Below are 14,368 nucleotides of genomic sequence, written 5' to 3' on the forward strand. Positions count from 1 at the left end.
AGATGAGAGGTGATACTGGGTTTCGTAGCTCACCTTTCCCCACATGCACAGAGCCTTCACCCCTGACCTGAGTCTGTGCTCACCTTTTCTTCCTTAAGGGTGTCCTTTCTATTATTTTCGTGTTAAGCATTCTCGGGTACCTTTTACTTTACTTATAGAAATCTCCAATTACAAATCCGTCTGTTCATATGCCATCCTACTTTTGGAGTGTGCGTTGTGTTTTATAGTGTGTTCCACATAGACTTCAGAAAAACAGCCTCATAAGGCTACAGTTTCATATGTAACTTTCTGCAGCCATGGAGCCAAAAAAATTTTTCTTTACAGTGAATCCCAGGTAAAATTGGACTCATGACCAATTCTTCAGTATTTACATAATATGTCTGGAGAAATTCTATTTTTTCCCCTGAGTCTTCAAAATGATCATTCATAACTGAGAATTCCAAATATAATATGGTGGGAAAAAAGGATGCAGTGTTAGATGTTGTGAAGGGATTCAATTTAAAGTTGTTAATTTTAATTAATTCCAGTCATTTTAATGACTGCTTCTTTGGGGTAATTATGATGCTAAATGTTTGAATGACTCCTCCCCCTTGCACAGATTGGTGTGACTTTCTCATGGCATACAACAAAAAGTGGCAGGCTCTGTCACAGAATCACACTTGCATTGCAATGGGCAAGGGTCTCCAAATGCACCTGGGAAAGGGTGAGGGGTGGTCAGAGATGGCCCCAAGAAAATAGAGCATCTGTGTAGGGGCAGGAAGAAAGAGTGGAATTTCTCCAGGTGGAAAACGTAAGAACATCCTCGGCAGAAGGAATTTCATGTAGAAAATCTCCAGAGTTTGAGAATGTTTTGGAAACTATAATAGTAAAGCACCTAACTAGATGTGGTGATAGCTGAGGTCTGACAGACAAGCATCCTACCATTTCCCCTTCCATCTCGGCTCTACTTCCTTCCTTCACTCACCCTCTACTGAGTACCTCTCACATATAAGACATTGTGTCGGGGCAAGACGGACATGGCGTTGTTCTCTTGTAACTGAGTCTACTTGCAGAGAAAGACAGCAAAGGTGCATGAGGCTTCTCAAAGCTTACAGTGATGGATTAGTGGAGAAAAAAAGAAGGTCTGAGGTGTATAAACTATTACAAAAGCATTCCAATCAAAATACACAGTAAATATAAAAAGTCTGAGATAGAGAGATGTTCAGTGTCTTTGAAGAGACCTTGACAAAGGATGGGTGGTTGAAGTTCAAGATTCAGTTGGGGAAGGACACTAGGGATACAGCATGAAGGAATTTTAAGACCGTGCTGAGGACGTTTTTTTCACTTGTTAGAAATGGAGAGCCACTTGGGAAAATATAACAGGAAAATGGTATGATCTAAACCACAGCTGAACTCCATAGAATGTTCTGTGATATAGACAAATGTTCTGTACTGTTCAATAGGGTAACCACTAGCTACATGTGGCTATGGAGCCCTTGAAATCGACCTAGTGTAATTGAGAAATGGAAATTTTTATTTTAGTTCATTTAAATGAACTTGCTTTCAATTCAAAGAGGCACCTGTGGTTAGTGGCTACGGTGTTGAACAGCAGAGATCTAAACTGAGTTAAGAGATCACTTTCACATCTGTGTGTGGTAAATTAGGGCAGGAGACCAAAGAATGGGGCTACTGGAACTGAGAGACTAAAAACAAAACACATCAGGACATCATGATTATTTGGATGTGGGAGGAAAAGGAGGTGGAGGAATCTTGGAGAAACCCTTGTGGAAGGCCCATACCCCCTTCTATTAACCTGTATTGCTTTCAAGTTAGGCAAATTTCTCCATTTTTCTCTCCTCATAGCCACTTATGTAATGACCAAATAAAATATACCAAACTGGTCCAAAATAGTCACATAATTATTAGCAAAACATGATTATTTTTTCCAGAAATACGTGACATCTTGAACTTGCAGTGGCTAAATGAAATGTATCTCTGGTGCGTGCTTTTCTATAGATGGGAGGTTAGAAGTTGTCAGGAGAAAGTCTTTTATATTGAAGATCCCAGGATGACCTTGATCCTTGCTGTTCGTTCACCCAAGGGTCACAGCAGTCCCGACCAGTTCCCATGCATTTCCGTGAGCCCATCATGACCTAAGGATGTCGGCAGAAATCTAGGATGAAGAGAATCCTTTAACTCCCTAAGGGATCCTTTGTGGAGCTGTTGCTCACACCAATGCTGACCTTTCTTTATATGAAAGGATGTTCAAAAATGCTAAATGCTGCATGGACAGCAGAACATAGATGGTGTGAGACAGAGAAGATGCCTCATTATATGGCATTCTGGACCATCCTGCCTCACCCAGAACTACGATTTAGTTACATACTGAATGCATTCACTGTAGCATTCTTCATGTTCAGCCTCTCTGCTAAGTAAGCCTTGTACAATAATATCTCATTTAATCCTCCCTATCAATTACTTGAGTAGCTCATACAAACAGTTCTGATTATCAGTGTCTGTAGTTGTAAAATTACAGTAATATGCATTTTCCCCACTCATAGAGTTAGTGAGATAAGTATACTATCCTGACCATAGTATCTGACACATTATAAACTCCTACTAAAGGTTACATAGCTATGAGCATAGTGGCATTTGATTATATAAGTTTTCTAAGTTTGGTCTAAATAATTGATTATTTAGAAAAATGCTTATGGAAAACATGCACACCCAAGAAATACTAACAGTATTATATAACTACATTAAAGCAGATTTTTTTAAGGATGTCATAAAGTTATGTATACTTTGATATTTTAATTGGACACTTAGGCTCATTGAGTAAATACTGAAGACTCATGGTAAGTACTAGGAATTAACAGGTGAACAACATGTGGCTTATTAACTTTTTAAGGCTAGAAATGCATTTGTAGGGAAATAAAAAAGTGTACTTGTCGAATTTACAATAGTAATAACATAAGCATATGATTCTAGTGTGCAAGCAAATGTAATTTCTTCTAGGGAGACAACAGTATGTTGGAACAAGAATACTCATCCTTGCCTTGGCTGGCGTGGCTCAGTGGATTGAGTGCTGGCCTGAGAACCAAAGGGTCACTGGTTTGATTCCCAGTCAGGCCACATACCTGGGTTGCAGGCCAGGTTCCTATCTGGAGGTGTGAGAGAGGCAACTACACATTGATGTTTTTCTCCCTGTTTTTCTCTCTCCATTTCCCTCTCGCTAAAAATAAATATATAAAATATTTTTTAAATTTTAATAATATTAAAAAAATACTGATCCCTAAACACAACACGGTGTGCCCATATGGTCTAACTTAGTCGTGCGTATTGAAGCAAGTGCAAAGCCCAGTGTGACATACTTGGCATTTAATAAAGGTGATCCAGACACGCTTCCTCTTTTGCCAATAAACAGAACCTCCAACTTCGCTACACTCTGGGCCTGCTCCTTCGCCAGACCTGTTCCGTCCAATTTCAGACCCTTGTCTTTGGAAGGGTGTTTGGATCTTTGGCTGTCCTTCGTACCGTTAAATATATCTTCCATAACACTGATCCTTCTCAAGGACATTAATAAATCTTATTCTCATTTGCTGTGAACGTCCACATACCCTAGTAGACAACCCGGATGTGATTTGTATCCTGTGGTGCATTTGAAAGGCATTTCAACTAGACTTATTCCAATCCCCCAGCAAACTGACTTAAAGCCAGTAAACATTTAATGGATGGGTGGAAATGGCATTTCTCCATTTTTTAACATGCTCTCTTCTTAAAATATGCAATATTATGTTTTCCTTTGTAACACTAAGTCAAATCTGATTGTCCTCTATCAAAAGCAAGGTTGTACAATACATTGTGTCAAATCAGAATGTAGAAATATATGGGAAAATAAAGGGTCAGCTGAAATGACTCCCATAAATATTTGAACATCAGGTAAGGATGTCAATCTCCTTTTGTTGGGATGCAAAATAGGGGATTTATTTTGCTTTCTGAGTACAATAATGTTCGATAACATTGCTCACACCATTCATGCAAGCATCTTTGTTTCTCTCAGACTATAAACATTACTAAGTTTTATTTTATAGTGGGGACAGAGACTTCACCCATCAATTAAAAAAAATTAAAACTTTCAAGCACCGAATCAGTATTTTCCAAAGTAATGTACTCTCTCAAGATCCTTATGCTATTTTTACCAGCCTAAATCTTTTATTTTGAAATATTTCATTAATCCATGCAGTTAGACGGTTTTTGAGAATTACCACCCAAGTGTACCATGCCACACAAATATCACTTCAGCAAAGTCCTTTTGCCCCTTCAGTGTTTGCATCTCCAAATACAGGACAAATAGGCATCTGCTCAGGGAAGACGCCACAGTATGGGGGAACAGGAGGGCTTGGGAGCTACATGGCTAGCGGTGTGAATCTAGTCACATGGCTTCACTGGTAAGGAGCCTCAGGGGGCTTATCCGTGATCGACACGATACAGGCTGTGCAGACAGACCTCCCCCAAGGAAGGTCAGAGCCGAGCGGGGAGCAGTCAGTACACAGCCTCCAGCTACCACTCTTAAGCATCATTTACTGAGAGCCTCCTCTACAGAGGGAACCTGAAAATTAAGCAAGCAGACAAATAAAGGCCTGCCATTTGGGCATGAGGCAGGACTGCTCTGATAATCCATAGTCATCCCGAAGAGACGCATGAGGCTGGGCCAAGGTTTTGCCGGGGCTGCACTGCAGCTGGACGTCTCATCCTGCCCATCCCGCTTCTGTCCCCTTCCGTTCACAGGCACTGATCCCTAACAAATACCTTGTCTCTCATCCTCCATCGACCTCCAGGGGAAACAACCTGTAACACATCTGTTTAACGGGAATAAGAATACTGTGTGTAATGTGTGAAGTTAATGTGATAGAGTCTAAACGAGCTTTACATGAAGGGCATGGTACTAAAATATTAAATAAGCATGAATAAAGATTCACAAAATATTTCTGGTAACTTTCACTACATACCTACTCCCCTAGGAGAGAATGCATGTTAGTCCGTTGAGCATACGACAGCAAGTCTATTCCAAGAGAAATTCTATTTTATGCCGCCTCATGCTTTTTAGCCAGAGAAAAGCTGCTGGAGTCAGAGAATTTGCAAACACATTGCATTGCAGAGACCAGAGTTTGGCTAGGGCAGTGACCAGCCTCAGTTCTAAGGCTTCACTATTGTCGTCATCACTGAGGTCTAGAAAAACAGGGTTTTATGATAATTTCATGGAAGAAACTAATGAATTCCACACTCCAAGCAGGTAAGCATCACGATATATGTCAGGATGTCCATTTGCAGCCTGTATGGTTGTTATGGGGTTTCCCCAAAGCTACGCTAAGTAAAGCCAGGTTTGTCTGGCCAAGTCAGCACAAGTGACACTATCATGGGCCCCATGAGGACTAAGGTCCCAAGGGTGCTATGACAAGCCTGGGAAAAGTCAACTCCCAGCGCACATAGCAGAATTCTAACACAAAGAATTGCTTTGACTGACACAGATTTAAAATATGTTTAAAAATCTTACATTTAGTGAGTTTGAGTCCGAATTAGATCCTGGAGTTATGTGAGGACCAGCTACTCAAATTTCTGATACAAATTCAAACCCCTAGCAGTCCAGTGTAGAAGCTGGCAAACTTTTCTATGTTGAGTAAATAATTTTGGCTTTGCAGACCATACCGTCTAAATCCTAACTACTGAACTCCAGAGTCAAAGAGCATAAAAGCATCAGGAGCCTGTACTCCCATAAAACTTTATTTATAAATGTGGCTTATTTATTTATAGGCCCGATCTGGCACACCGACAATAGTTAGCTGGCCCCTGGCCTAGTGTAATAGAGTCAAAGTTTTCACTAAAGTCATGGGTCTTCCCTCATGTGGGTTCTGAGGGACGGAAAAGGGGAGTTGGGCTCATATAGTCATACAAAGATGCATAATCTATGATACATATTGGAACAAACATTGTGATACTTGCAACATGCCCAGTGCACTAGAATGTGGACCACAGAGCAGCACAGGGGCCTGGGGGCCCCTCCCCTCCGTCCTGCACTCCAGATGCTCTGCAAAACTGCACAACACTCAGTGACGAATCACGCTGCTTACCGTCTCTGCTTTTTAAAGAGTGCCATGCCGCTAAGCAAATGAACTTACCTGGGAGGCCCCAGCACAAAGACGCCTGAGTTCCCACTGAAGTGGTCACAATGTCTTTAGTCCCAGTAGATCTCCTCAGGGAGCAGCTAGGGAGATGCCCCTCTGGGAGGAAGGCAGTGTGTATCTATTTTTCAAATTTAACAGGCATAAATGCACTTCTTTATTATAAAAATGTTTGCTAAACATTGCTTTGCAGCCTCTATATGGAAAATTTATAGGAAGATACAATTATGGAGCCTACTGCAAGTGAAGATGCTATTTAGAGGCACATGTAATGAAATAAACCCCTTAGTTATGAATCAGTTATTATATTTCACTGAACTCCAACTGTTTCTTTCTCCCTGGTTAATTTCATTCTAGCCTTTGTTATTATGCCTAAAGAAACCATTTTAACATTTTCTTGCATGCACTTTGAGTATCAAAAATTCCATCTACAAGTTTTCAGCTTTTTGCCTCTAATTGCTCTACTGGTTGCTCTAACTGCTTTAATAAATAATATTATTTGAGTTCTGCTAGTCCTGAAATTCAAAGGTCCCTGCATCACTTATTTTGTACTATTCCTCTGAGGAGAAAAAGGAGACTTTTTCTACCTGAAGCATTTCTTTATAGTGAGAAAGAGAGAGAGAAGGAAGACAAGAAATAAGAGAAAGTCTACAAACACACAGTCCATCCTCCAAATTAATACTAGTTTCTCTATGGTATGAGATATTCCCCCTTGAAGATCATCGGACAGCTATCCTTGGCTCTATTCAAAGTCCTTAGGGAACTAGGAAATTTCTTCCTCCATGTGACCCTAAAGCTCTGTAATCTAGTTTTATTCATCATTTTCAGATGGCATGTGTTAAAGGCTAGCTTGACAGGGGAAGGACGGGTTTTCCATGGCTATTCGGCCCGCCTCCATACTAGAGCACAAGGTCCAAGAGGGCAGAGGCTCTGTCTTTATAGAAATTTCCTGGGAAAAAAGTGGGTTCTATTGATACTACTTATACAACTATATAAACAAGTTAAAAATTATATATATATATATATACACACACACACATTAATAGACACACACAAGAAATGGTTATGTGACTAAATGAATACATTAAATAATTAAGCAAATAATTACTGGTAGTTGAGATAACAGGCTAGTGAGTTTTGCAAAACAGTGACTTGGAAGAGTTGATACTTTTGACTTGGGAGACATGTTTAATTATTTTGAGAAGACCTAGTCCTTTTACTAAACTTTTGTACACTATTGGAGGGAATGCAAATTAGTACATTTGCTCTGGGAGAAAAGTATGGAAGTTGCTTAAAAAATTAAAAATAGAACTCGTAGATGATCTAACAATCCCAGTTTTGGATATTATTGAAAAGAATATCAGGATCTCAAAGAGATACTCGTGCTCCCATGTTAATTACAGAATTATTTACAATAGCCAAGATGTGGGAATGACCTCAATGTCCATCAACATGAATAGATTAAGAAAATGTGCTATATATGAAAAACAATGTTATTCAGCCTTAAAAAGAAAAAAGGAATTCTTTACTACGTGACGACCCAGATGAACCTGGAGGACACTACGCTAAGTAAATGAGGCAGTCACAGGAAGACAAATACCACACGATTTCGCTTACAGGAAGTATACAAAATAGGCAGTTGCAGAAGAACAGAATGGTGGTTGCTGGGCGTGGGGGGCAGTTGCTGATGAATACACATGGAGCATCAGTGATAAGAGTGTGTTCTGGAGCTCCGCTGTGCGACACTATGTCGACAGTTAGCAATACTGTAGTGTGCACTTAACCCAGTATCTGCCCTTGTAACTGATCTGTGTGTGTTCTTATCACAATTTACACACACACACACACACACACAATCAGGTCTTTACCAAAAATGGGAGTCAATGTAAAATTGAGGACAGACTCAATCAATACACAGCCTTGCCTCCAAATTAATGCCAGGTTTCTACAGTAGAAAATATTTCCCCTTTGGCATCATTGCATATCAGGACTTCAAGGAGTGTTTTCAGGAAGAGAGCTCATTAACGGCAAGCCTGGTAATTGAGGTGAATCATAAAACTGCCAGCATAGAAGGAGGGGGAGGAAAAAGCAATGCTCTTGTGTTGAGTGGGCACTTAAATTCAAGAGAGGAATTAGGACAATAGAGGTCTGTGGCCACCCCGGTCCTGTGTCAACCTCCTCCACCTGCTGAGTGGCCGTCATTCCTACTCTTAACTTCAGCAACGCATGCCATCTTACTCAAGGGGAATGCTCTGAAAGGAATGGGGAGCAACTATCTAAACAACACATGTGCCCTCTTAATGCCATGACAGCCCCAAATACACACTTGAAATATAGGCATTGAGAGGAAAAAATGAACAGGTTTATGTGAAAACATTGACTTATATTCAATACCTACTCTGTGCTAGCTTTTACCCCTCATACAAACAATTTCCTGCATGTGACACCATGTCAGAGTGTCTGTCACAAAGAACTGACTCAGGAAATCGTGGCTGTCATCATGTTACACCTCACGCAAGACGCCGGAACCGAGGTAGGCATGCACAGACATGGCGGCCGATGGTAAGAAGAGACTTGGCTTTACACCCTGGCCCCGCAGCCCCCTGCTGTAGTCATCATGCACAGGACATGCATCCTTTCAAACTCTCAGCTTCCTCCTTCATTAAACTGCAATCCTATCATAATGTCTTTTGTAAGAATTAAAGGAAACAATATATAACAGAAACTTATGTCTGATGCATTAAATAACAATAATATTGTTTGCCCCTTTACTTTCCTATTCACAATATGGTTCATAGCCAATGAGTGCAAACCCATGAGAAGGGGCTGGATGGGTGAGTGAAGAACACTCCACCCACACTCTGATTCATTCCGGACACCTGGTGTAGTTTCCTTCCTTCTAGGAATGCATCCTGGATTGAGTGAGGCCATTTAGAGCATGAATAATTCATTATTCCAATTACAATAGGTGCTGCTAAGCCATCCCAGCCTGCAGAGACCCAGCTGGAGTCACAGAGACCACAGGAAAAGGGAAGGAGTGTGGTGCAGGCACCGTGTCCTCGGGAAAACCCAGGTATGTATCACAGCAACATACTCACACCCGACTGTGTGCAACTAGGTGAGTTAATTTTTATCCTCAGTTTCTTCATCTGTTAAATGAGGTTTATGTGTAGTATAGTGTATATTTCATCTTGCAGAGCTGTTAGGGAATAGAGTAGGTATATTTACCATCTCCTGGCCATATATTAATAAGCACTTACTAGTGACAATATTTACAGCAGGAGCAGAGGCAAATTCGATTAAATGAAGTTAGACTATTTAGCTTGTAACTATTCCAGGAAAAAACAAACAAAACAGGTAATTCTGTACCCATTTAGCAACTTTTAATAGATGAATCTCTGCTAAAATAAGTACTAGGGTTTCAATTTGCATTTATGATACATTGATGGTGTTTTTATTAACTGGCAATGCTGTTACCATATATTTTATTTAATGATTTAATTTAATTATCACAGTAACCTGTAAGGAAGATGATACTATCCCAATACACAGATGAGGAAACCAAGTCTCAAAGAATTCCAGACATCAGTTGCCTGACGGGGAAGGACCAGTGATAGGATCCGAACCTTAGCCTGAGTTCAAAATACATCATCTTTCAAATGATTTACACGTTTTTATTCTATATTGCCACAAGATATGTAGTATTGAAGAAAATAGCAAATGCTTAATTAATGTTCCCAGAAGGGAGATGGCAAGAGCATGAATTCTGCCTCTATTTTCTCCTGGAAGCGAGTCTAGTAGATCTAGAGGCAGAAACAGATGTAGATACAGCCTTAAGTATAAGACTTTTAAAATACGTAATATTCCCTGCTTGACAATGTGCCCTAAAAAGTCGTTGAGTCTTATTATGGTGAGTCGACCAAGCAATAAATGGCTGCATGTTTTAACATGACGTGTGACACAATAAATGCCTATTTCTCACTGGATGGTCAAGTAAACATCCCACCAAAAGATGGATGCGTTCTTGTCGTAGATACAAACTACAATAGTCCTAAGGAGACAATAAGGCTTCGCTCTTTGTGACTCAGTAACTCCCTGAGTATCCACGGCCTCTAGTTCTGATTAAAAAGGTTAATGGCTCTCAATCTGTCCGCTAGTCTCATGAGGAACTATGAGCTGCTCTGGCGAGTCAGGGAATTTTCTATTCAAATCCACCTCCACCTCCAGTCAGGACTGTGTGGGGCTCACCTTGTAAATGCTTTGAAACAGCATCCACCCCTTCTGTGGGAGGGACCACAGATGTCAAGGAACCAGGGCCTGCCTGACATCTATCAAAGCAGAGATATGTCTGTGTCATTCAATGGTACTTTCTCTGCTCAGCTCTTTCTGGTACCACAGCCCCAAGTCCCCTTTAATTTGCCCCAAAACAAAATGCTCTCAAGTTGGGCAGTTGTTACTAAGCGGCTCCAGGCTTCCTCTACACCTGCCTTTCATACCAGTTCATGGTAATAAAAATAACACCACCATAATAATAACAATCAACTACAGTGATAATCATCACTTGATTTCCTGTGAATTAGAATTAATATCAGAGAGTGTCCATTTTAACACCAGCGAATGGATGTATTCAAAACCTGTGGGGAGACGAGGAACCTGGATTTTTACCCAGTTCTGCCCCTTTGAGCTGCCTGGCACTCTGGTATGAAAAGTCCCTCAAAACTCACTGCTAGCTGATTGAGAACATGCCTCTGTGCAGGGAGTCCATTCCTGCTGGGACCATGGTTTCATGTTTGGAGTTTACTCGTGATTGCCCTGATATCAGAACTCCTCACTTTCCCCAAGGACCCTTGGCTTGGCATACTCCCGAGTCCCCCCGCCCCGCCCCTGTGTTCCTTGCTAACAAGAGTAGAAATCTTGTCAAATCAAGTGCCACAACAGGCCCCCCAACAGGTCTCTCAGTTGGGCCAATCTTGCTTATCCTCTTCACATTCTGCACTTGTACTTGGTTATGTGCACAAAGGGGTCTTTGCTCCTTTCTGTGTTTTTTCAGAGGCAGTGGAGTAACATGAAAATGAGGCAGATTCGTTCATTCAAAAAATATCACTGCCTCTAATTTATAACACGATTTCAAGATAAATCCATTTCACAACGTCACTATTTCAGTCATAAAATGGATGCCCCTGTCAATTTATTTTTCTGGTTACTTCTTGCCCTTGTATTCAATACTTGACCCATTGAGAGATGTAATTCTCTTAGCCAAATGCAGGGAATTCTGTGTGTTCATAGCTTGTTGAATTCCTTCAGAAATGAGAACAGACAAGTGACCATTCCTCAAATCTCCAGGTGGGGTCTTCTTTCTTAGAGTTTAGGCTCTTTTGAAAGAAGTATTTGTGTGTGTGTGTGTGTATCCTTATTGGTACAGTCTTTATTACCCTGAATTTTGACATGGTTTGAGTTAAAATGTCTTTTCTGGATCTGAAAAAAATTACTTTTTTCCCCAACTCAAATTATTTGGAGGCACTAACAGACTATTCTGCTGGATTTCACCTCCAGCTTCATCTTTTCAGCCCCTCTTGTGAGGGATGAGAATGTAATACATAAAAAAAAGAAGTAAATAAGTAAAATCTGCAGAACATTGATTTGTTTAGTTTCCCTGAAAAAAGTAATTAGAAGGATGATAGTCTCCCATTTCTGTGACCCAAGGGAACGAGCTGGGTATGAGCTGACTTCAAATTTTTGGAGTAACTGGACAATTCTCTAAAACTGTGTTCCTTCCTTAGCTTTTCTCTTGCTTTTTTTTTCAACAAACATTTCCAAGACAGTATTTGAAATCCATACTCATACACATCACTAGCCAACACTTCACCCTTGGAGCCCAGTGTACAAGCTATAGGTTTGCAGTGCTCTTTTGGGAACGAAAGCTATTTACCTGGAGCACTATTCTGTCATTTGGGTGACTGGAAAAAGAGAAAAGTTATACGCAGTTCAACAGCAAAAACTTTGAGTCTCCTTTCTAAAAAAGGCAGAACAACTTCATAAAGGATCATTTCTCATCGTGGGAAAACATTCTGAGCAGGCGAAGTATAAACAAAAGGTATTTTTGAAATGGCAGAGAAGTCTGAAAGTCGCCAATCCAGATGTGCTGATCTACCAGAAATGCCCATGCAGGGATTAAGAAGGTAATTTCAAAGGCCAACACCAAATATAAACATAAGATAGGGTCTTCGTAATGTCTTCCGACAGTGACATCATGCCTCTAAATTCTTATATATAATTCAGTATAACTGTCAAGAAAAAGAAGAGAAACCAGAAATACTTTCATAATGCTAGAAAAAAAATGCAAAACCAGCAAGAACAACATAATAGAAAAGATCCACCCAAATGGATCACAAAACACATGCAATCTCGCATTCTCACTGAGCTCTCTGAAAGCAGCAATATCTTGCTTCATCTTGGTACCCCTGGCTTCGGGCATTGTATGTAGCTCTGAGCTGATGTGTGCACACACAGAGCATATCTTGACCACAACTCTTTGGTCCTGCGAGGTCAGTCCTGAAGGCAGCCACATAGGACGCACACATAACTGCATTCTGTACTGCCTCTCTAGTCACCTGACGGAGCCAGTAAGAGATAAATACCTTATAGGACTGGAAGTGATATCCGGGTCACGAGCAGTCACTTGCCCAATCACGGAGTTTAGAGCAGCATTTTCATGAACTTCGAGGAGGTAAGTTGGTGAAGAGAAGACAGGAGGCTCATCCGCATCCTCGACGACAATTTTGACTGTTGCTGTATCTTTAAAGGGCCCCCGGCTGCTGAAACGTGGGTCGATGTGGACATTGGCTGCCTCCACCTTCAGCGTATAGGATTTTTTGGTCTCAAAGTCCAGAGGCTGTTAGGGAATGACAAAGATGTTTTAAAAGAATTTCATCTCGTGTTTGCTATTTTTGAAATGACCGTCTTACTAAAAAATGGCTACCAACGTGACTGGATAGTCATATCAAGTTTTCACAGCACCCTGCTCTTTGTACCTATTTATGAATTGTGCATATAATGCAGGAGGACTCCACGGAAAGGTGTGGCTTTCCCCAGATTTCCCACCACTCTGACCTTGAAGTCCTCAACTTGTCCCCATAGGCTTCAAAATACAGCATTAACTGAGTGATTCAAGGGGCAGTACTTACAAGATATATAACACGAGGTACACCTTGAAGTGGTTTCAATGGTTTGGCATACCTATAACATCTGAACGTTACTACTTTATACACTTTAATGAAATCAATCCATTTTTAATTTCTCTTTCCCTTTTGAGTTTCCTTTTTGTGGCCCGAGGTCACCAGTTCCTTGGTGACTCTAGCTAAAACACTTCCGTCATGGCTGCATTGAAGAGCGCCTTCATTTGGATTGACTGGCCTATGTTCATCATCTCTTAACCTACTGAAATACCGTGATAAAGGTCATGCGGTTTCTGTTTCATTATATTAATAGCTTTGTCACACTGGGTTTGCTCACTCTTGAGGGTTTCCTTCGTTGCTTGCAAGTTCCATACATCATCTCCTAGATTCAAAATTATGTCTAGTTTGCACTAATGACACTTCTGAGCAACAACTTGATTGTGTCCTCTTTGTCTAATATCACAGATGAGTGACACTTGTGCATCTGTCAGGTAGTGCCTGCTTAGTATGCTGTGGAAAGAATCAACAGGCACATGGGCAGTTTCATCTGCAGAAAGAGGGATGTGCAGAGCTTTAGCACAGCGTTCATCATGGCTTAAGTGCCTGTCCGTGCCATCCAGCTACCTCCTCCTCATTTTGTGTCTGCAGGAATGGCCTCGTCCCTAGCAGTGGTGTTTCACCCAAAACTCACGCAGTGTAATGTGAAAACATTACAAGCCACACATGAACACAAACCAACAGTAGAGGAAAAGTCAACAGAAGAGCAGAGACTCTAGAACCAAAGAACTGGAAATGCTGAAACCATATGAAACAAGACAGGAGGAAACAAGTGGATGAAAATGAACTGAACAGTCAACCTAGAAATAACAACATTGAAATGCAAACGAGTTAACACGAACACGGTTACCCTGATGTCAGTTGTCTCTACCACAAGAATCATTTGCCCCCAAATGTTGAAATCACAAGTCAAAGTATTGGGTTGCAGAAATGCAGTATTTTATAAGTGTGAACTTTTATAATAAACTTTTTCTCCAT

The 14,368-nt window shown here is 40.8% G+C and overlaps 1 protein-coding gene across 1 annotated transcript in view; it reads right to left on the minus strand.

The window, feature by feature from the left end:
• The window catches only part of CDH8 (cadherin 8), a 334,727-nt gene that overhangs the window by 126,104 nt on the left and 194,255 nt on the right, over positions 1-14,368 (minus strand). The window contains exon 7 of the mRNA XM_024551526.3: positions 12,797-13,050. Within this exon, the coding sequence (XP_024407294.1) occupies positions 12,797-13,050 (254 nt within the window). The remainder of the gene's footprint in view (positions 1-12,796; positions 13,051-14,368) is intronic.

The sequence above is a fragment of the Desmodus rotundus genome, chromosome 12, assembly GCF_022682495.2.
Source record: "Desmodus rotundus isolate HL8 chromosome 12, HLdesRot8A.1, whole genome shotgun sequence".
NCBI classification, from domain to species: Eukaryota; Metazoa; Chordata; class Mammalia; order Chiroptera; family Phyllostomidae; genus Desmodus; species Desmodus rotundus.